Source organism: Schistocerca gregaria, chromosome 5 (genome assembly GCF_023897955.1).
Source record: "Schistocerca gregaria isolate iqSchGreg1 chromosome 5, iqSchGreg1.2, whole genome shotgun sequence".
Taxonomy (NCBI): domain Eukaryota; kingdom Metazoa; phylum Arthropoda; class Insecta; order Orthoptera; family Acrididae; genus Schistocerca; species Schistocerca gregaria.
The window spans coordinates 550,675,377-550,699,063 of NC_064924.1; the positions used below are offsets into that span (position 1 = coordinate 550,675,377).

General features: G+C 37.8%; 1 protein-coding gene across 1 annotated transcript in view; it reads right to left on the reverse strand.

Moving 5' to 3' along the window:
- Positions 1 to 1,410: 1,410 nt before the first annotated feature.
- LOC126273161 (solute carrier family 2, facilitated glucose transporter member 10-like) overlaps positions 1,411 to 23,687 on the reverse strand; it is a 79,867-nt gene continuing 57,590 nt past the window's right edge. Inside the window, exons 7-8 of the mRNA XM_049976630.1 lie at positions 13,306 to 13,426; positions 1,411 to 1,738 (exon numbers count right to left, since the gene is read on the reverse strand). Of these exons, the coding sequence (XP_049832587.1) occupies positions 1,652 to 1,738; positions 13,306 to 13,426 (208 nt within the window). The 3' untranslated portion in view covers positions 1,411 to 1,651. The remainder of the gene's footprint in view (positions 1,739 to 13,305; positions 13,427 to 23,687) is intronic.

Here is a 23,687-nt window from a genome sequence, read left to right on the forward strand (position 1 = left end):
AATTTATGCTATGTTATCCATTGGATTAATTGGATTTATTGTATGAGCACATCATATATTTACAGTAGGAATGGATGTTGACACACATGAGCATACTTTACATCAGCAACAATAATTATAGCCGTACCTGCAGGAATTAAGGTATTCAGATGATTAGCTACACTATATGGAACTAAATTCAAGTTCAATCCACCATTATTATGAACTCTAGGATTTATTTTCCTATTTACAGTTGGTGGATTAACAGGATTAGTTATTACCAAATTCATCACTTGATATTGTATTACATGATACATATTATGTAGTAGCCCACTTCCATTATGTATTATCGATAGTAGCAATATTCGCAAGTATAGGAGGTGTTATTCAATGATACCCACTATTCACAGGATCAACTATAAACAATACATGATCAAAAATCCAATTTACAATTATATTCATTGAAGTAAACTTAACATTCTTCCCTCAACACTTCTTAGGATTAGCAGGAATACCACAACGATATTCAGACTACCCAGACACATATACATCATGAAATGTAGTATCAAGAATTGGATCTACAATTTCTATTGTAAATTATTATGTTCATTGTAATTATATGAGAAAGAATGGTTACAAATCGAGCAATTATATTTAGAGCTAATAGAAGAAGATCAACAGAATGGCTACAAAATAACCCACCTGCAGAACACAGTTACTCAGAATTACCATTAATTTCTAGATTCTAGTATGGCAGATTAGTGCAGTAGATTTAAGCTCTACAAATAAAGGTTGATATATCAGTCCATGGTATCCAATATTACAAATTTACTCTTTTTGATGGGCGTGTGCTCTCAAAATTCCGCCATCTCTCTCCCCACATCCACCACTGCTGGCAGCTCACCTCCAATATATATATATATATAATGACTTTTGAACACTATTAAGGCACATTGCTTCTTCTCTATAAGAATCTTTCATTTGCTAACTATGCCTATCAGTAGTTAGTGCATTCAGTAGTTTGAATCTTTTATTTAGCTGGCAGTAGTGGCACTCACTGTATTGCAGTAGTTCAAATAACGAAGATTTTTGTGAGGTAAGTGATTTCTGAAAGGTATAGGTTAATGTTAGTCAGGGCCATTCTTTTGTAGGGATTATTGAAAGTCAGATTGTGTTGTGCTAAAAATACTGTGTGTCAGTTTGGTGTTGATCAGAATAGGTAAAGAGCGAAATGTCTGAGTACCATCAGTTCTGCTCAGCTGTTTGAAAATCAAATAACGTAAGGGGTTTACCAGAAGAGTAATACATTAATTTTTTTTAAGGGGACGTTTCAATGTAGATGTAGATGTCGAAAGTTGCTGGCACTTGTTCGCGAAAGGCAAAGGTTGCTGGTTCACGCCCCAGTCTGGCACACAATTAAAAACTCGCAGGAAGTTTCTGAACTCGATTTATTGTTTGCGTTGAGCGCCCCGGGTCTCCCGTCGACTCCTTTCGCTCTGGTGACAGATGATAGCGAGCGCTGAAGCAGCCTTGTAGCTGCCAGCTGCGGCCGCAGCCTCAGCCACCACGCCGCGTGCCCAGTGTTCGTCACCCCGCCGCCTACCTGGAACTCACGCGCTCCTGCCACCGCGGTCCGGCACAAAAAGGCGGCTCGCGTGCACAACCTGCTGGCTCACAGAGTGCGAGTGCCACGCACCGGCATATGCCAGCAGCAGCTCACATCGCCCGTCCGGACCGCCTTCTGCGGCCCGTGGCACTTCTGGAACCACCAGAAGACTTATTCTGAAACTGAAGAAAGTGATTCCATTCCTTCAACTCACAACGCTCCTAAAGAATATGCTCACTAACTGCAGTTTGGAATGGATCTTAGCAACATTCAAGACCAAGAATGGATTTGTCATAAGGACTATGGGACCAAACTACTGAGGTCATAGGTTCCTAAAACAATGGACAACCACAATCTACGAGGGCTACCCACAAAGTACATTACTTTTTGAATTAACAATAAATAAAGTATTGGAATTTTTTTTATTATATACAGATGAAAGCCACACTTAAATACTACTTTTCTACATAGTTGCCATTTAAATTAAGGCACTTATAGTAGCGATGGACGAGCTTGGAAATTCCTTCGTCATAAAATTCGGCTGACTGCGCCTTCAACCACGTGGTTACCTCTTTTGGGACAGAAAAGGTATGATTTTTGTGGATTTCCTGGAAAGAGGCACTACAATAAACTCTCAAAGGTATTGCCAAACTCTGCACAACCTCAGAAGAGCAATACAAAACAAGCGCAGGGGAAAGTTGGGCTCAAAGATCTTCCTGATTCACGACAACACCCAGGCCCACGTGGCAAATGCCACTCGTGAAGTTCTTGAATCTTTTAATTGGGAGTTGTTTCCTTATCCACCGTACAGTCCCGACCTGGCACCGAGCGACTTCCACTTATTCCCAGCAATGAAGAAGTGGTTGGCTATGCAGCGTTTTGATGACGACGCACAGCTTCAAGAAGAGGTAACCACGTGGTTGAAGGCGCAGGCGGCCTAATTTTATGACGAAGGCATTTCCAAGCTCGTCCATTGCTACGATAAGTGCCTTAATTTAAATGGCAACTATACAGAAAAGTAGTATTTAAAAGTGGCTTTCATCTGTATATAATCAAAAAAATTTCCAACACTTTATTTATTTATAATTCCAAAATGTAATGTACTTTGTGGATAGCCCTCGTTTGTGCAAGGCTGTCATATAGCCTATATGATTTAAGAAGAATAGCTCCATACGTCAATACCCAAACAATGAGGATGATGTGTTTTGGTTTAATACATCCATTTCTAGCATATGGTCTTTCATTGTGGGGAGGGGCTTCCAAAACTCATGTAGACCGAGTATTTTAACTCCAGAAAAGAGCCTTGAGAATATTAGGCAAAAAAGATGCTAGATCATTATGTAAGGGATTGTTTATAGAATTTAAAATTCTATCTATTATATGTATATGTTTGAAACAATAGTATTAACTGTAGAAGATAAGAAATATATATATTGTAATGCAGAAATTCATGATAACAATACCAAACAAGTACAAAATTACCATATGATACAAAGAAGACTGAAAAAAACAGCAAACAGTCCATATATTAATGGAGCAAAATAATTCAACGCACTGCCAAATGAACTGAAGGTAATAACTGGAGAGATATTCAAACAACATCTAAAATCGTGGCTAATTGAGCAGTGCTTCAGTGGCCTACTGTAGAAACTAAAATGTAAAGTATTATTACGACAAATAATTTGGACTACATTCTCAAGTTCCTATTATAAAGTAAAATTAGATTGTATACTGTTGTATTGTACTACCAACTGCTATGCATGTTTCATGCAAATAAATTACAAATTACCTAGTATGAAAGTCATGCTGAACAATTATTACTGACTTGCACGGCGCAAAATGTAAAACACAAAATGCTTTCTGTTGTCCTGACACCATTGTTACTAGAACTGAAGTGGGCGCACACTGCTCCTACCTACCAGGAACCATGCAAAACTGAAGAGTTTGCTTTTTTCAACAGTATGTTGTTCGTGCACATATCACAAATAACATAGTATTCATAATTATTTTAAAAATTGGATGGTTTTCCTTGATACCCCCTGTATTATCTGAACTAGAAATTACTTAAGGATTATAAAATACATAATATATCACACTACAAATAAACTGTACAGTTTTCTTCCCACATCACATAAGTTTATTCCTCTTTTTGTTTCCACTCCAGGACATATACCTCAGTCATCAGAATCAGCTGTTTGGTTAGCATTTATAGACTCTATAAGTCCTTCATACCTGGCTTCAACTGTATTAGGAAGAAAACACAATAGGTTCTGAATGTCTTTCAACTTTGCTGCTGCTATAGATGGTTTCTCATTTTTTCCAAAGAAAGAAATGTCTTTAGGCAGATGTCTGATTTCTTTGTGAATAAAAATGGCCTGAAAATCTTGAAATATGTGTTTGATGCACCAATTTTACCATCTCTACCAAACTGCATTCTTACGTAAGACTGGAGTTGAAAGGGATATTTCTCCTTTAGCTTTGGAAAGAAAAAGTCCATTAAATTTGTCTTGCAGTCTTTAATAATCACACTTCCAACACATACTTGGACTAGTTGAGATTTCTCCCTGCACTGCTGAAGAACTTCTTGCGCATAGACGTTCTCTATTTTCTTTAACTTTTTTCCATAAAAGCCGAAATTTGTCACACTGACTATAAGTGGCCACGTGCTATGAATATGTGTTTTACTGTAATACTTTTCAGTCTCTACTAACCAAGTGCAGAAGACAGTCACAACAAAATTTTTGTGTTGGTGTCCTGCTCCACGAAGAGAGAGAATTATTTTCTCAACATTAAGTCACTCTTGAATATGAAGTTATGGAGGAATAATCAGAGTTAGGAGCCTTTTTAGCCTCAAATCCCATGAAATAGAACAAAGCATTTGAACATTCGTTATGACAACATATACCGAAAATCTACAATCAAAGGAGTCTTTTACAGAACTTTGTGTTAATCACAAGTTGTGGTAATGGCAGGTTTTGGGCCTAATCAAACTTCAAACATAGAAAACCATCGACTATTTAATACCGGCCAATGATATCCTTTTTCTTTTCAATAAGCCTCAGCAATCTTTTCTGAAACTGTAACTTATCTTTAAATTCATTATTTTCTACCAAATTAAGCCTTGTAGTCACTTCACAGCAAAATTCGCGTCAGAGCCTGGTCGCTTGAATTCATAATTCTATGTTTTCAAAAACTTCAGATATGCAGGGTATTTCATATTCATCTTTTATTCATACTTAACTGGTAGAACTCTTCAAAGAGTGAAAACAATAAGTTGACATTCAAATTGTGATTTAGATGCATAACAACGTGAATCTGGCTGAGGAATGTTCAATAAGGACCCGTCTATAAACTCCCAATTATTATCTTTTATTTTATGGGGCCTATTTTCATACCTTCTTTCCTCTCCTTGTACAACCTTCTGCTGGACAGTTCTTAAAGACTTTTCTGATAGGTTCAGTACAGTTTAAAAAAAGTGTCTGCACATAAGAAAGTTTACAACCCTAGTCAAGCAATGAATGAACCCCCATATTTTCTCCGTTAGTGCACTGGGTGCCTTAACTATCTCTTCTTTTTTGGTAGAAATGTGTCCCGTTGGGCTTTACCACTTGAAATATAACAACTGAGACAGGTAGTTAAAAATTATCAATGAACTAAGCTATAGAGACCAAGTCCTCATGAGTAATGAAACAGTTTCCTGGACATCAGAAACTACTCCTGTACTACACTCTCTTTGACAGCAACGAATATCAGGATATTTTTTTTTTTTTCACTTACTTCACTCTCTTTCTAACACAATTTGCAGCAATACTTTCACTACCAGCAAACTGTAGCAATCGGTAACAAATTGTCTGCACACAAGCTGACATTTAATGTCTTGCACCACCTTCTCAAAGTGATTTATCAGCCTGAATGAAAGATATCAAGGTGAAATTTTCAAGACGAGTAACTCAAACACGGAGGAACTGAATCAGCACTTACGCCTGTAGTCCATCAAACTCCTCAAACGAAGTGGTCTGTTACAGTCTCTACTCACTACTGTTACCTACATTAGTGCAATCCCTCTTTACTTCATTAGATGATTCATTACTACTTTACATTGCAGAACAATGTTCAGCTTAATACTGTGCCATTTTGATTTGAGACACTATAGATATATAGGAGGCAAATTATGTTAATGACTTTGTGGAAATTCATATGCCTGATTTTCATTTTACTTTTTTTTAAAAAAATCGCAAAATACAGAGGATGGAAGAGATAAGCAATCTACACTACAAAATTGAACCAATGTAAGGGGGAAAATGTAACAAATAACATTACAAGTACATTGTGCAAATTAAATGTAAGTGCAATTGGAGTTTCTCATCATGTGAGTAACTGGAAGGAAACCGATAAAAATCAACACAAATTCACTAAAATATTTTTTTAATATACTGATATTCAAAACATGATATTCATATGTACAATAAATGTCACTGTTACTGAAATAAAATTAAGCAACAATTATACTGTGAGTTCAAATAACAACTGTCAATACACAACCAAAATTGAGAAGCACAAAATATAAGGTTTTTCATCTGCCAATTGCATTTATTACATGGGAATATTGCCATGAATCAAGAATTTTGTGTGGTTGCTCCAGAGAAATTAAGTATTTTCTTTTTTATGTATAAAACAAATATAAAAATACGGTGCCACAACTGGAAACAACTCAGCATAGCACATCCATTTGATTATGGCACAACCTCTTTATCCTTATTCACAACCATATCAGAAAGAAAGTTTTATTAAAAAAATATTATTTCATTGGAAATATCAACACAGTCAGGCAGCCCTTTCGAGTTCTTTAAATTCAAAGCCCAGTTTGATTCAATATTAAATATTTACATCATGATTAAAATTACAAAAAATTAACCACCAGAAATAGAACTATTTAATGTAACAAAAGGAAAATTTTTCAAGCACCGTTATCACATTTTCCTTTGTGTTAAACAACATATTTTAGGTTTTAACTTTAACTGTTGTTTTACTGAGTGGATGAAAATGGTGAATAACACTGTGTAATAGTCATAAAAACTATGTTTACATTGCAGGCAATAATCTCTATCATTCACTTGGAGCACAAATTCACTTGCAGCAGAAATTAAGTATTACTGTCTCCTAAATACGAGTTTTTAAGTAGAACTTCATCAGATTGGTTATTTTTATTTGTATCCAGTATTATTTTTAATATGCATCCTAATTTACCTTTGCATACATGTTAAAAATTGTGCAAAGATGCTGTATAATTAAAGTACATATTGTCAAGCTCATGTGAAATACAAAATATCTACAAAAAGTTACTGTAAGAGCTCTAATCGGTGCATTCACTTTGTCTATAAATTAAAATATTAAGCTTGAAGGAGCAGTTAAGAGCATTATTTTTTTCACAACAGTAAATAACATTAAATACATATTAAATGTGAGTCAGAGAAGAATACAGACAATATATAGTAACTGAGTTAGTATAAAGTATTTTATGGCTTATATGCATAGCTTTGCTGAAAGTAATTACATAATGTACTTTGAAACTCTAAAATACAAGTCTGTCATGGAACTTCAAAATACCCTTTCTTCTACAGGAACATTTCTATAGAACTTATCAGAAACATTACTGAATATTAAAATGAATTAAATAAAACTGACACTTTAAAGTAATGGACGTGAGACTTCACAACTACACATTTCAAACAATTGAGACAGGTAGTTAAAAATTATCAATGAACTAAGCTATAGAGACCAACTCCTCATGAGTAATAAAACTATTCTTTGCAGACTGAAAGCAACCCTCAGGAACTAAATCAATATTCATTCTACCCATCCTCTGTCGGGCTGTGCCAAGTGAATAAATAAAATCTAAGAATACGAAGAGTCCTGTTTCATATATAACCCCCCTTTATGTTTGTTGAAATTATTTCCCTTCTCACTAATGAATATATATCATTCTTTGAAGAGTAGCTTCCCCTGGCGTATGGAAGGGAAAAAGGGGGGGGGGGGGGTGAGAGAGAGAGAGAGAGAGAGAGAGAGAGAGAGAGAGAGAGAGAGAGAGAGAGAGAGAGAGAGAGAGAGAGATTACTTGGACTTGCATACATGTTGCTTGTGGGCATTTAATATCTTACCAGAACTTAAAAATTACATGTATGAAATTAGCTAATAGTAAACAAAGTGAGTTCAACCACAAATAAAAATTTCAACAAAGGCCGATTGCAATTCACCACTAACATGAAACATTGAGTTGCAGACAGGAATAACAAAAGACTGTTACACACTGAACATCCTCCAGAGCATATTTCAGGAATGAAAGGAAAACGCAAACACATTCACACAAGCAGGCACACCTAACACACACATGAGCATTATTTCCAATCACTCTGGCCCAACTGCATCTGTTGTGTTGAATGAAAGCAGCAGTCTTGAGTGGGGCAGGAAAGATTCCTGAGGGTGCTATTGCACAGGGGACAGGTGGGAAGAGAAAAGTGTGTTATCTACGGAGCATGCACGGTCTAGAAGGTGGTAGGAGAAGACTTGCAGATGCAGTGTTGGGAGGCTGTGGGGAATCGGGCTGGGAATGGGAGCAGGAAAGAACAGGAGCAAAAAGTGAAAAAGACTGATGGGGGAACAGGCAGTGGCGTGCAATGAAGGGGGAATATGAGTTGGTTGGAGCTGATAGGGGGCAGAAACTGTTGGGTGGAGGGTTGGAGACCGTATGTTATCATAGGTTGAGTCCATGATAATTTCTAGAGTTGTGAAATAATTGTACGGATAATTCCCAAGTGTCCACTTCAGAAAACCTGGTGATGGAGGGGAGGATCCAGATGGCCCAGGTTCTCAAGCAGCCATTGAAATCAAGCATGTTATGTTCAGCTGCATGTTGTGCCACTTGCTCTTGGCCACAGTTTGGCACTGTTATTCATACTGATGGACAATGGTTGCTGCCTCCAAACTGTGCCTAACAGCACAGTCGATCATCCTGAGAGACAACTGCAGCTGAACATAATGTTCCTGCTTCAAATGCCTGTTTGACACCGCTTGATTTCAATGGCTGCTTGACACCTTGGGCCATCTGCATCCTCCTATCCACCACCATCTTTTCTGAACTGTGCAGATGGAATTTATCCTTACAACACAGTTCCTGCTCCCAAAATTATCCTGGCCTCAACCTACGATTAACTACTGTCACCACACACTCCATCCAGCAATTTCCGTCCCCTTTGTCCAATCACCTTCTCCCAATTCACATCCCCTCAACCTCACTGTGTGCTTCTCTCTGCCAATGCACCCACCAGTCTTCTTCCCCCTCTGCCCCTATCCTCTCCTCTTCCACTTCCCCCCCCCCCCCCCCCCTACAAGCTCCCGATGCTGCACCTCCCACACTTTTCCTGCTGCCTTCTAGTGCCCGCATGCTCTGCCAAGCAGCGCTCTTCTCACCCCCTACCTATACCCTGCTACCTCTCCTCCTTAACTGCCCAACTACAGATTGCTGCTTTCATTAAGTGAAACAGCTGTAGTGTGGTCAAAGCAGCGGAGATGGTGCCCATGTTTGTGAGGTGCGCCTGTTTGTGTGAATGTGAGTTTTTCATTCTTTTCTGAATGCTTTGGCCGAAAGCTCAGTGTATAACAGACTTTTCATTGTGCTTGTCTGCAACTCAATGTGTCATCTTCACAGTCTATGCTTTTCATTAAGTGATGATACTCCAAACTGGACTTCCCACTGTTTTATAATTAAAAATATGATTTTTGCAGTAACTGTTAATGAGATTTCAAATAATGCTCTGTTTCTTGAACATTAATGTTTTAACAAACTGGATTCTCTTCTTCTGCACTTAAATGATAGATCAAACTTTATAATCACATGGTTACATCGTGGAAAGCAATAATTTGTAGCACTGTGAATTACTTTGTTGACAACTGTGTAAAACAGGGTTAATTTAATTCTGTAGCTGAAACATTCCCCTTACAGAGGTAGTGCTGACTAGCAGTTTGGCACTAAACACATTCCCACAGTTAACGTTATGTTCACACACACACACACACACACACACACACACACACACACACACGAGTGCACGGTACCGTGTTCAGCTATGTAGTGAATGGTTGAGTTTTTTTTTTCATACAACTGTTTCAGTTACAGAATTATATTTACTACTCTTGGACATATTGTATGAAATGGAAAATTTTCATTGATCAGTTTTGTTGCTTGTAGGACATCATTGAATACATTTTTTCCATCCACTGAAAGATAAAATATTTACACAATTGGCTTCAGAGAATGAGTATCCCACTACACTGTTGAAGATCAGTACTGAAGGCCATAGAAAACTGAACTGTGGTAAACACAAAAATCAATACAAAACATACTACACAAATCTATCATCACATATTCATCATTACTGTATATTTTAGAAACAAAATAATTATGGACACAGAGAAGAAGAGGAGGATGTATGTTCATCAATATGTCTTGAATGCATGCACAGGTGAAGCTGCAAGGAAAAGACAACAGTCTGGTTGTTCTTGGATAGTTGTTGCCCTATTCTGCAAGACAACAAAAGACTGAGCTGGCAGTCATTTGTGCATGAGGTATGCTTGCTAGTGTGTGCGAATGGTGTATGTCTCATTTACTGATGAAGGCTGTGGCCGAAAGCTTTATGTAAGCATCATTTAATTGTGCCTGTCTGCAACTTGACATATCTTCTACACGGTAGGTAGCAATCCTACAAGTCTCAGCAGGCAATGGAGTGTGTCCCCTACCCCTTCTGTCCAAACCTTACCCTGTGTCTGGTTCTTAGTAAGCTACCACATTTTAAACTGATTAGCAAAGTTTTGTTCTTCTCTATTTTGTGCAAGTTTCATTCTGTATATTTACTGTTTGTATGAGAGGGATTCAAATTGCATGCAAGACTCCACTGACTGACAAGTTCCATTTGTCACGGTCCAATGATTAATATCTGCACTGTTCCTCATTATTGAACAGTAGCTACCTGATCTTCTGGTGCATTTATTTGTTATACTGTACATATACGATGAAGATCGTCCTAAAATGTTCTTATGAAATTTACGTTGTTACAAATGCTGGTAGTGAAACAGTTTATATAGAACATCGGGAATTTTACACGCCTGACATTTAACATCCCATAAAGGAAGTTTACTGTCCTTAACTGCTTTGTGTCCCTACTTTGATTTGGTGATAGGTTGATGTGTATTTTTCATGTTCCTGAAGTACTTTCCTCTATTATGATATGTAATGTACTTACTGAATAAATAACAACTTGCTAAAACTAATAGATAAAATTTTCAGATATCTGAGGAGACCAGATGTAACTTACTGTAGACATGCCACATCTATCGTTTGCAGGAATTCACTAAATTCTGAGATTCCAGACTGTTTACAATGCATCACATATAAATATCAAATACAGATTCACACATGCACCAGCCAATGCTCACTCCACCTACTGCATTGGAGTAACTTGTAAACTTTCTATTTTCTAAATGCTAAGAAGGTCTTGACTTTTAGTTACAGCCAACAACTATTTAAAAAATGATAACTACAGAGCACTGTGGTACACTAAGTCTGGATATTTGTGCATGATAATGAAAAATTACATTACTTATTTGCAGAAAAGGAAGGAATGAGAGGACCTATTGAGTAATGTGCACAATCTGTATGTGAAATTTCTAATAACATTCAAATCATCCCCGTGTTTTTCTCTTCACAATTCTATAAAATATTGACCACCTGCTTGATTATCAACTGAAAAAGAGAAGCTGGTACAGTTAAGGAGGCTGGATGTAGCAAAATACAGTTAATAAACAATAAAAGCAGTAAAGAAAACGTAAGCGTGCATTCATTCGTGTGCGCGCGCGCGCGCACACCCACACACACACACACACACACACACACACACACACACACACACACACAGAGAGAGAGAGAGAGAGAGAGAGAGAGAGAGAGAGAGAGAGAGAGAGAGAGAGAGATGTGCAGCAGCACTTGTCATAATCATGCAAATGTTAAAAACAGCAGGTTACTACTGAAAATGGTCTGACATTTAAAGGTAAAAAATTTCTGTGACAACACTAAAAATTGAGTCAAAAGGCATTACACTGACAAAATGTTGGAATAATTGATGAAGTTATAAGAGAATAAAGGTTATACCATCAAATATTTAGGAAATGTTAAGCTTACTAACATAGTTATCTTTATAGTACAAAATTATATTTTTCTCAATTTGTTTTCTTGAGTAAACAAAGAACAGTTCCTAGAAAGGGTAACTTGTATCTGCTGGAATCTGCATCTATAGATGGAATTCTTTCATGACTAAACTGAAGCAAGACAACTCTTATTATCTGTTTAAGACCCAACTGATTTTTTTAAAAAAATGTTCATCTATGAGAAACTTGTACATCACTTAGCAATTATTTAAAATAACATACTGCTGACTAAATACAAACAAGAGGTCTAAAATATTTTCACAAAACTTAAAATATAATTAAAGTCTTAAAATTTAACTAAAGTAATGTTAAAGCTGAAGCAAATATCTCCTTACATTCTACAATACTTTTATATTTCCAGTATAAAAAGAAAAATAAAAACATTATAAACACAAAAGTTACATTCTTAAAGCAGTATTGATGAGGCAGTGTGCAATAGTGAATAAAGTTACTTGATGAATGACCAATTCAAAATGTGTCATAGTATAAATTTGTTTACAGTGAATATGAGAAAAATATTTACATTACATAAAAGTTACTTGCCCTTCTGACAGGAAGCACAAAGTTCAGGATATGCCTAATACATAAAGGCTGAAATGTACAGCAAGACAAACATTTTACAAAACTAGTTTATAAGGGGAAGAGATAGTTACCTCAGTATAATATGCAGGAACGTGTACATCATTTACATACAAAATTGGTGCAATTGTTTTAAATATGATTAGAGTGAATGTCAACTGGTTCAAATAACAATTCATTCATGTTACATAAGTCCAGTAATAGGAGCAGATCAGTATGTTCAAACTGTCTATGAATTACCAGCATGCAACATAATGACAGGATATTAATAATGTGTAGCATCAGGAATAATGTTGATATTATTGGAGAGCCAAGAGAGAATTTTGAATACAATGCACTACTACTTCAGTAAACGATTCGGCCTTAGTGCTTGAGTCCCATCGCAAAATTCGATGAATAGTTGCATTAATGGGAAACTTACTGTATTAATCCTGAAAGAACATGATTAATTTCCAAATCTATCTTCAAGTCTACTTTAGGAACACAGTGTAACCCCCAAAGAGAAAACCCTTATTTGTGCATTCTCAACTTTGATTTATCATTATGTCACTACCACATTGTGTGATACAACTGTCATTACATTTTTATTATTCTGTGGTTCTCAAGTAATTGTGACCAACAGCTTCAGCTAGCCTTCAGGTGTTATGACCTTTGGGATGCAGCATTTTCAAATCTTAGCAATACAAGGCCTAATGTGACAGCTTTGCTGGGGGGGGGTTCCTAGCATGTATTTTTGCATCTCACTGTCCTGAGGATCTCTACACTTTGACAGAAGTTACAAAAGTCAAATAAGCTGCCAAACATTATGAAGCCATATGCTGTCATTGTGTTCAAAGCTGCAAGTGGTAATAAAATATATTACAATATATATATCTTCAAATTACTGTGCTCTCCATTCCGGAATGAGAAACTTGACGATACTGTCTTGATTTGTGCAGAAGCCACTCATTATTACTTAAGCATGGCAGGCCATGGAGATTTTGGTACATTCGTGTTTTGGGGGACCTGAAATGAGAAAAGAAAAATGAAGAGATAATCTAGACTTGTGCAATACACAAAGAAATATTTCCTAAAGCAAAAATCAAAAGTCAAATATAGAGATTGATGGTATGTGAGACACAGAAGAGGTGCTTACTACTGAATCACTGACACAGTAATAGTAAACATATCTCTATCATTGGAAGGAAATAGCAATAGGAAATATAAAATGGTAAAAGAAGAATGTGTTGATATATCCTGTTCATCTTGCCTACTGCCAAGGTAATGAGTTTAAAGTTCAACCACAGGAGAATGTACTTTTTTTCCTCTTCTGTTTTAGTACCTCTCACTTACACCACAGTTACCAATATCTCTGACAAGTTTTATGCAAGCATTTTTAATAATGTGTGCTGCAATCACATATGAAATATTTATGACAGAAATTCCTCTACATAGTAAGTACAAATACATTACTACTAGCATTACTGCAAAAACAAATTTACCGCTAGCAAGACACAAATAAGAAACAAGAAGGATCTAAACCTCTGTCCACTGTTCAGTGCCTCCTCTGTGTGTTGAGTGTGAAACCTCTGTCCACTGTTCAATGCCTCCTCTGTGTGTTGAGTGCTAAACCTCTGTGTTGAGTGCTAAGTCTATTTCGCATACACATCCTTATTTTGAGTTCACATTTTTACCTTAAGTAAAAGTCTTTCACGTATCTACAATGACTGCTTTGTGCAATTACTGTGTCTTCACTCTCTGAATGAAAGAGCACACAAAACAACTACTATAAGAAAGAAATTTATTGCATGCTTTGTAAAAGTAACAACAGAGAAATTGTTACATCACTACATGGCAGAATGGCTGAATTGTGCAGTTGTCATTGTGGATGGTGGCTGAATGAACAATGTAGTGCATTTACTGTAACTGAATTCCACAATCTAAAACTTTCAAAGATCTGTCAAATAAGCATCCTCAATAGTACAAAACACATTGTATTGAATGCAAGGAGTATCACAATGAGGGTGATTTAATACACCAAAAAATCTTATTAGAAAGAGAACGTCCTATCAAAAAGTGCTGCAGTTTTCATTACAAAAAAATCACTCAACATTCAGTTACCACAAGTTCTTTATTCAAGTAAGCTTACAACTGTTTTTCTCCAAAAACTCAATACTAAACATAGATACTTTATTCAATGCTTAGCTTATTTTAAACTGGTGGAAATTAGGTATATAGATGAGGGAAGGATGAAAAAGCCATGGGAATTCTAAGCTCTAACAACACATTGAACTTGACAGCATTTTCAATGAAGAAGTAAGTGTACTTACAAGTTTAACACTGCTTGATATAAATAAGTATTAAACATCAGTATCTTCATAATAATAATAATAATAATAATAATAATAATAATAATAATAATAATACACTAATGAACAACTCTTTGAGAAATAGCTGTTGTGTTGGAGAAAAAAGACTGTCACAACAGGTGTCGTCAGACCTTTTGCTGGTCACCTGCATGACTGTCGACCACAGTATGGGCATGACAAGCAACACCAATAAATCTGATCATACAAAATTGTTAAGGCTTTTGTGGCCACTTATTGACAAACAGTCTGTTGGCTTTTGTCTCGGGTTCTTCAGTCGACGTACGTCTAATGGTTTTACTGACATTTCACCATAACGAGTGGCTGGTATAATCAAAGCTTCACCCATCATTGCTGGTGGTGAACTGGATCTGATTATGCCCATGTTGCACATGCTCAACATATAAAATACTCCATTTTTTAGTCAATTTAGGAATAAACCAACACCTACACGTCAATTGCTGTAGGTAACAGGAAATTGTGACAGGGGTGCCATCAACTATCACAAATTGTAACAGCAGACACAGTTGCCACAGTACAGAAAACTGCTTACCAGTTCAATGTTGGACACTGAACCAATATGTTATCTAAACTGTAAGCTATGGGGTAAAGAAACTATCACCTCCAATATGTGTACCACTGCTTGCAACCCATCTTCACAGAATGGAAAGAAGATTAGGGTTTGATTTCCTCTCAGTTGTTGTTGTTGTTGAATCTTGAAATATACTCTGAGCTCAAACATAACAAAATATCTCTAACAGAATGACCTCCTCCAAGAGAATCAGCAAGATACCGAAAACATAAATCATTTGAAACCCAACTTGCACAAGTCTCACACGATATACTGAAAGCTATGGATCAAGGCAGGCAGGTCGATGCAGTATTTCTCGATTTCCGAGAATTGTTTGAATCAGTACCATATCTATGTTTATTATCAAATTTACAAGGGTATTTATGACTGGGCTGAGAATTTTTTGTAGGGTGAATGGAGCATGGTATCTCAGATGGAGAGCCATTGACATAAATTCATGTGTCCCAGGCAAGGGTGTTGTGAGTGACCCTGTTCAAGTACTGTATCAATGATCTTGCAGACAATAGTAATAGTAAGCTCAACCTTTCTGTGAATGATGCAGTTATCTATTATCAAATACTGTATGAAAAAAGCTGTCCAAATATTTAGTCAGCTCTTGATAAGATTTCAAAGTGGCGCAACTTGCTTTAAATGTTGAGCACTGCCCAAATGGAAAAAAAGAAGCTTAGTATCCTATGACTATAATATCAATGAGCTGCAGTTGTAATCAGTCGACTCATGAAATTCATGCGTGTAACGATTTGTAGGGCTATGAAACAGAATTATCAGACAGTCTGTCATAGAAAAAGCAGTTCACAGACTGATAAATTTGCAGAATACTAGAGACATGCAATCAGTCTACAAAGGAGACTGCACACAAATCATTTGTGTGACACATCCTAGAATATTGCTCAAGTGTGTGGAACCTCTACCAAACAGGACTAACAAGGGCTTATTGAACAGATAATGAAGGGCTTTGTGTTACCCATGGGAGAGACTACAACACAACTGGACAACTAAAAATAAGAGAGATTAATGATGATAATATTGCGTAACAGTGATAGCATCAGTTCTCATGTCTTGAAGAACAAATATGAAGAGGTATTATACTAATACTTTACCCTATTACCTATTCTAGTGTCTGATATAATATAATATAAATTATGTATGAGATAGTTGAGAGACACACATCTATTACTGGTAATGGTTCCTGACTCATAAAGCACTCCATCTTCAGGCCACGAGTGGCCTACTGGGACCATCTGACTGCCGTGTCATCCTCAGGGGAGGATGCGGATAGGAGGGGCGTGGGGTCAGCACACCGTTCTCCCGGTCGTTTTGATGATATTCTTGACCGAAGCCGCTACTATTCAGTCGAGTAGCTTCTCAATTGGCATCACATGTCTGAGTGCACCCCGAAAAATGGCAACAGCGCATGGCGGCCTGAACGGTCACCCATCCAAGTGCCGACCACGCCCAACAGCACTTAACTTCGGTGATCTCATGGGAACAAGTGTATCCACTGCAGCAAGGCTGTTTCCAGTCCCTGACTCATAAGATATGTAATTATTAATGGGCTCTAATTGGAATTGTTGGTATTAAATGAAGTAGACCTAAGCATCTAAAAAAAAATCCTGAAGCCCATAGGTGTTCAGTGGTGAATATAAAGGAAAAAAATAATTTATGATAGATAAGACTTTGACTGATATTGTCAATTATTACTGTAAAGGTTCAAATAATTGTTGATTAACTGATGTGCTTAGCATAATGTCGTATAAAATTAAATAATTCAAAAAGATTTTGACCAGCTGTGTCAATTGTATACAAAAGGTAATTTTTGAGGTGTTGATTTTAATTGTTAAGAATACACTATATGGGCAGATTGATTGTGTACAGTTGGTATAGACATTACTGTATCCACATGACGTGTGGCTCGTGGGGAAGCTATTTGATGATACAGTATGAACCTTTTCTGCCAGATGATACATGGTACATCTACATCTACATCTACATGACTACTCTGCAATTCACATTTAAGTGCTTGGCAGAGGGTTCATCGAACCACAATCATACTATCTCTCTACTATTCCACTCCCGAACAGCGAGCGGGAAAAACGAACACCTAAACCTTTCTGTTCGAGCTCTGATTTCTCTTATTTTATTTTGATGATCATTCCTACCTATGTAGGTTGGGCTCAACAAAATATTTTCGCATTCGGAAGAGAAAGTTGGTGACTGAAATTTCGTAAAAAGGTCTCGCCGCGACGAAAAACGTCTATGCTGTAATGACTTCCATCCCAACTCGTGTATCATATCTGCCACACTCTCCCCCTATAACGTGATAATACAAAACGAGCTGCCCTTTTTTGCACCCTTTCGATGTCCTCCGTCAGTCCCACCTGGTAAGGATCCCACACCGCGCAGCAATATTCTAACAGAGGACGAACAAGTGTAGTGTAAGCTGTCTCTTTAGTGGACTTGTTGCAACTGCTTAGTGTCCTGCCAATGAAACGCAACCTTTGGCTCGCCTTCCCGACAATATTACCTATGTGGTCCTTCCAACTGAAGTTTTTCGTAATTTTAACACCCAGGTACTTAGTTGAATTGACAGCCTTGAGAATTGTACTATTTATCGAGTAATCGAATTCCAACGGATTTCTTTTGAAACTCATGTGGATCACCTCACACTTTTCGTTATTTAGCGTCAACTGCCACCTGACACACCATACAGCAATCTTTTCTAAATCGCTTTCCAACTGATACTGGTCTTCGGATGACCTTACTAGACGGTAAATTACAGCATCATCTGCGAACAGTGTAAGAGAACTGCTCAGATTGTCACCCAGGTCATTTATATAGATCAGGAACAGCAGAGGTCCCAGGACGCTTCCCTGGGGAACACCTGATATCACTTCAGTTTTACTAGATGATTTGCCGTCTATTACTATGAACTGCGACCTTCCTGACAGGAAATCACGAATCCAGTCGCACAACTGAGATGATACCCCATAGCTCTGCAGCTTGATTAGAAGTCGCTTATGAGGAACGGTGTCAAAAGCTTTCCGGAAATCTAGAAATACGGAATCAACTTGAGATCCCCTGTCGATAGCGGCCATTACTTCGTGCGAATAAAGAGCTAGCTGCGTTGCACAAGAGCGATGTTTTCTGAAGCCATGCTGATTACGTGTCAATAGATCGTTCCCTTCGAGGTGATTCATAATGTTTGAATACAGTATATGCTCCAAAACCCTACTGCAAACCAACGTCAATGATATAGGTCTGTAGTTAAATGGATTACTCCTACTACCCTTCTTGAACACTGGTGCGACCTGCGCAATTTTCCAATCTGTAGGTACAGATCTATCGGTGAGCGAGCGGTTGTATATGAGTGCTAAGTAGGGAGCTATAGTATCAGCATAATCTGAAAGGAACCTAATCGGTATACAATCTGGACCTGAAGACTTGCCCGTATCAAGCGATTTGAGTTGCTTCGCAACCCCTAAGGTATCTACTTCTAAGAAACTCATGCTAGCAGATGTTCGTGTTTCAAATTCTGGAATATTCCATTCGTCTTCCCTGGTGAAGGAATTTCGGAAAACTGCGTTCAAGAACTCCGCTTTAGCGGCACAGTCGTCGATAACAGTACCATCGGCACTGCGCAGCGAAGGTATTGACTGCGTCTTGCCGCTTGTGTACTTTACATACGACCAGAATTTCTTCGGATTTTCTACCAAATTTCGAGACAATGTTTCGTTGTGGAACCTATTAAACGCATCTCGCATTGAAGTCCGTGTCAAATTTCGCACGTCTGTAAATTTTAGCGAATCTTCGGGATTTCGCGTTCTTCTGAACTTTGCATGCTTTTTCCGTTGCCTCTGCAACAGCGTTCGGACCTTTTTTGTGTACCACGGGGGATCTGTTCCATCTCTTACCAATTTATGAGGTATGAAAATCTCAATTGTACACAGTATACACAGTATATTGTATACAGTAAGTATTGATAAGTATTAAAAGCATTATTATAATGATTTATGTATTCTGTTGTTGCTTACAATTTCATAAAAAAATTGATAATTTATTCAAGAGAAAGAACTTCACAAATTGAGCAGGTCAACAGTGTGTTGGTCCACCTCCGCCCTTATGCAAGTAGTTATTTGGTTTGGCATTGATTGATAGAGTTGTTGGATGTCATTCTGAGAGATATCATGCCAAATTCTGTCCAACTGGCACACTAGATCATCAAAATCCCAAGCTGGTTGGAAAGCCTTCCCATAATGCTCCAAATGTCCTCAACTGGAGATAGATCTGGTAACACTGCCGGTTAAAGTAGGGTTTGATGAGCATGAAGACAAACAGTAGAAACTCTTGCTTTGTGCAGGCGGGCATTATCTTGCTGAAACGTAAGCCCAGGATGACTTGCCACAAAAGGCAACAAAATGGGGCACAGAATATCAGTAACACACCACTGTGCTGTAAGGGTGCTGCGGATGACAATCAAAGGGGTCTTGCTATGAAAATAGTGGCATCCCACTATCACTCCTCATTGTCAGGCCATATGGAAGGCAACAGTCAGGTTAGTACCCCACTGCTGTCTGGGATTTGTCCAGACATACCTTCAGCGTAGAATCCCATTGACAGGAGCAGAATTGTCTTCAGGGATGAGTCCCGCTTTGAACTGAGCCCAGATGACCAATGAAGATGTGTCTGGAGATGCCCTGGATATCAACCTGTCACCCGCCATATGGGCTGACAACCAGAAGTGATGGTCTGGGGTGCCATTTCTTAATCTATTGAAATCTCATTAATATCAGACAAATATGTTTCAAGCTGTAATGCTTTAAAGATGCCCAAAACTCAGACCATCATGTGTGCCACACAATAGAGAGAAACTGCATGTGTTTTGATGCACTGTGCACCTTTTTGCAACATCTGATACATCATTTCTGTACGATAATTCTTGCCCTTTCATTTCATACATGTTTGTACCATGTGTACATTGTAGATAAGTAAATCAGTTTACAAATAGCTGGGCATATATGCCATTTTCTGTTCCATGTGGCTGCGACTGGAACGTATTGATTCTCTGTAAATTGAAGGTGGAGGAGGGGAGAAAGGGAAGGGATTACTGATTCAAGTTGAATTGAGACATTATATAGAATCAGTGCAGTTCATCAACCACTGCATCATGGGACACATTGTTACCGCAACTGCGCGGACTATCTCAGCACACCTCATGGCCAATCCACATTCCCTATAAGTGCATCCTATCCGCAGTCCCTGTCCATTTCCTCCATGCTAGCTGCCATGGGATTCCCCTAGGAGGTTGGATGTACTTGTGCATCCATACCAAGGAGGTGGATCTACTGCCCATTCAAAGAAGTCTATTGATTCATTGCAGTGGTATGGAGAGGCAGTCTTCTGAAGTACTTCTGAACACATTTTCTGAATATTATCTTGTGCAGTAAGTTCGACATCCAACAAGCCATGGAAATATTTTCAACCTTGTAGCTATGGACAGGTCTGACATTATTGACGGTGTCACTACAGTAATCAGATTTAGTGATCATGATGTCATCATACTGGTTGCTTGAGTTAACAGACCCACAAAGAATGCTACAAGAGATTTTGTACTGGAAAGAATAGATGAGCAGTTATTAGCATCCTACTTAGACAATAAATGGACAACATTATTTCAAATAGTGTGGATGTAGAAGAATTATGGGCAGAGTTTGTTAAATAGTGCTCTGGAGAAATGTGTGCCGAGGAAGTGTATTAAGGGCAGAAAAGATCCACCACGGTTAAATAACAAAAGTCAGAAAATGCTGAGGAAACAGAGACTTTAAATGCGAACATTTTTAGGTTAGGCTTTACCGTGACTGTTACCGACATTAAATGAAACAACAAGTTTACCAGTCACCGTTTTATTTTTTCCACAACGCGTTTCGAAGGTTTAAACCTCCATAATCGGGTGGATTTACATTAGTTAGTATTACATATGTGTGTGTGTGTTGTGTTATGATTTTGGAGGAATATGTGGCACTGCCTAGTGGAGAAACAAGACACTATTTCATAATACGATTTTGGGTTACTTTTGAGAAAACATTAAACTGATATCTAATGGTAAACTTTAATAAGTAAACTAGAGTACCTTCAGTGGTCACAGGTTCCTTTTGCTGTTGTAACACATCACATGTATACTGCCACATTTGTAAACAAATATGGCATCTGGAATCAGCTGGGTGCTAGGTTCGTATAGTAGAAGAGAAGAACATAATCGCAAAGTGCAAAGAATATACATCGTAACAAGATTATTACAGAATAATTGTTTAAAGCATCTGGAGGTGTTTGTTTTGAGGTGTCAAATATATGTGTGTGTACTTCAGGTGGTATATAAATCCAATTTTGTTGCACTCTATGAGCAAATAAATGATGAAGAAATGGTGACAGGTAAAAGTTTGTAGAAACTTGTGAGTCTATAAAAAGATGGATGCATAAAGCATACACCAACTTCCAGAGTCACACACGATGCACTGAAACAGTTCCGAGACAGATTTTATTTCCGGCATATAAGTGATGTCAATGTGGTAACTACTGTGGCATCTTGAACTAAAAACTGTGAACAACAGATGCACTTTCAACCAGACACATGTGAGCAGTTATTGTTAACCAGCGGACATCCACCCATAGCGTGCCAACATTGTTGTGTAACAAATCGCAGTGGAGTAACATGTCTAAATCAGTGTTCAAGACATTCTTAAATCAAGTGTTCAAGACATTCTTAAATCAAGTGTTCAAGACATTCTTAAATCAAGTGTTCAAGACATTCTTAAATCAAGTGTTCAAGACATTCTTAAATCAAGTGTTCAAGACATTCTTAAATCAAGTGTTCAAGACATTCTCCAGACTGTTTTGAAGAAGAGAAAAGTGTGTGTAAATTTTGTCCCACACACCTTGACTCCAAAACTAAAAAGACACATTTGGATCATATAACTTTTCTACATGTTATTTACACTTTCGTGTAGATCATGGGTTTGATTCATCAGAATGAGTATGTTACAGAAATGATCAATTAACAGCAGTGAGAAACATTACAAGAAAAACACTGTGCATCAGGAAAAGCCTTACACACAAAATTCCAATAGTCTAAATTCCAAAATGAGTAAATGCAATGATATAAAATGGGATTACAATGTTAAATAAACTTTCTTTTGTCCTAAAGAACACAGTCCATTGTTCATGATGACTAGCAGATGCGTAAGGGAAGGGCCATTGCCACTTTCTTAGCATCACTCACAAATGGATCTAATTCTGGAGCATATGAATTAGGGTAGATATCTTACCATTCACCATTTTGTAACAATTTGTTTCCATTAATAGGACTGTACATATCTGTGACACTTTCTTTTATACTAATGTTCACTGTCAAGACCCAGGAACATTTTTTATTGGAGATCGCGTGTATGAATGTGACTATGGCAACTGTTATTGAAAATCAATTGGTCTGCAAGGATGTTATTTTAAACAAAGCAATTCATACACTATTATTTATCAGTGGCCGAAGTGTTACAACTCTTCTGGAGAGGATCTGTTAGAAGTAAAGAAGGAAGATTAAGATTTAATTTTCCATTTACAACTAGATCATTAGACACAGAGCACAAGTCTGGACTGAGAGAGACACGCTATCCTCCTGAATGCAAGTTCAGTGTCTTACTACTGCACCATTTTGATCTGTAGGATTTGGTGGAAACCATATGTCTGCTACATACTCTAACAAAGTTGTGTAATTATTACATTTCAAAAGGCAAAAACACAGTAATGCCTTGCTTTAATAGTAAATGAACTTAGATTGTGTTCTGCTATGCTGCACACAGTACCACACATAAATGTGACAGAGGTACCATCAACAAGTTACTCAAGTTGTTGCAGAAAAGCAACAGAATAGGAGAGTGTAGAAGAACTTTGCTGTGGGTGCTGTGGCACACCTAAAACAGAGTGCCAGCAGCTGAATGTCTGCTGCCCTCAATATTCAATCGCCTATGGCTCCGCTCATACTCTGTCAGGGCAAGGAAGTCAGCGAGAACGCCAGCAGAGCACGACTTCAGCAGTCGCACTGACATCACAATCATCACGCAAATAGAATCAGCATGCACAGATCAGCACTATGTTCTGCTTCTGCAGCCCAGCTCTGCAGCCAATCAAAACGAAGTAATCCTCCACGAAGTGAGGATTTAAGCTCTCGCTGGAGCAGCAGAAAGCTTTGACCTTGCCTGCCCAGATGTGATGATCATCACTAGAACCGCCGCGACTGCAGCTTTCGTCATTCATTTCACTGTTCACCACCGCTGTTCTG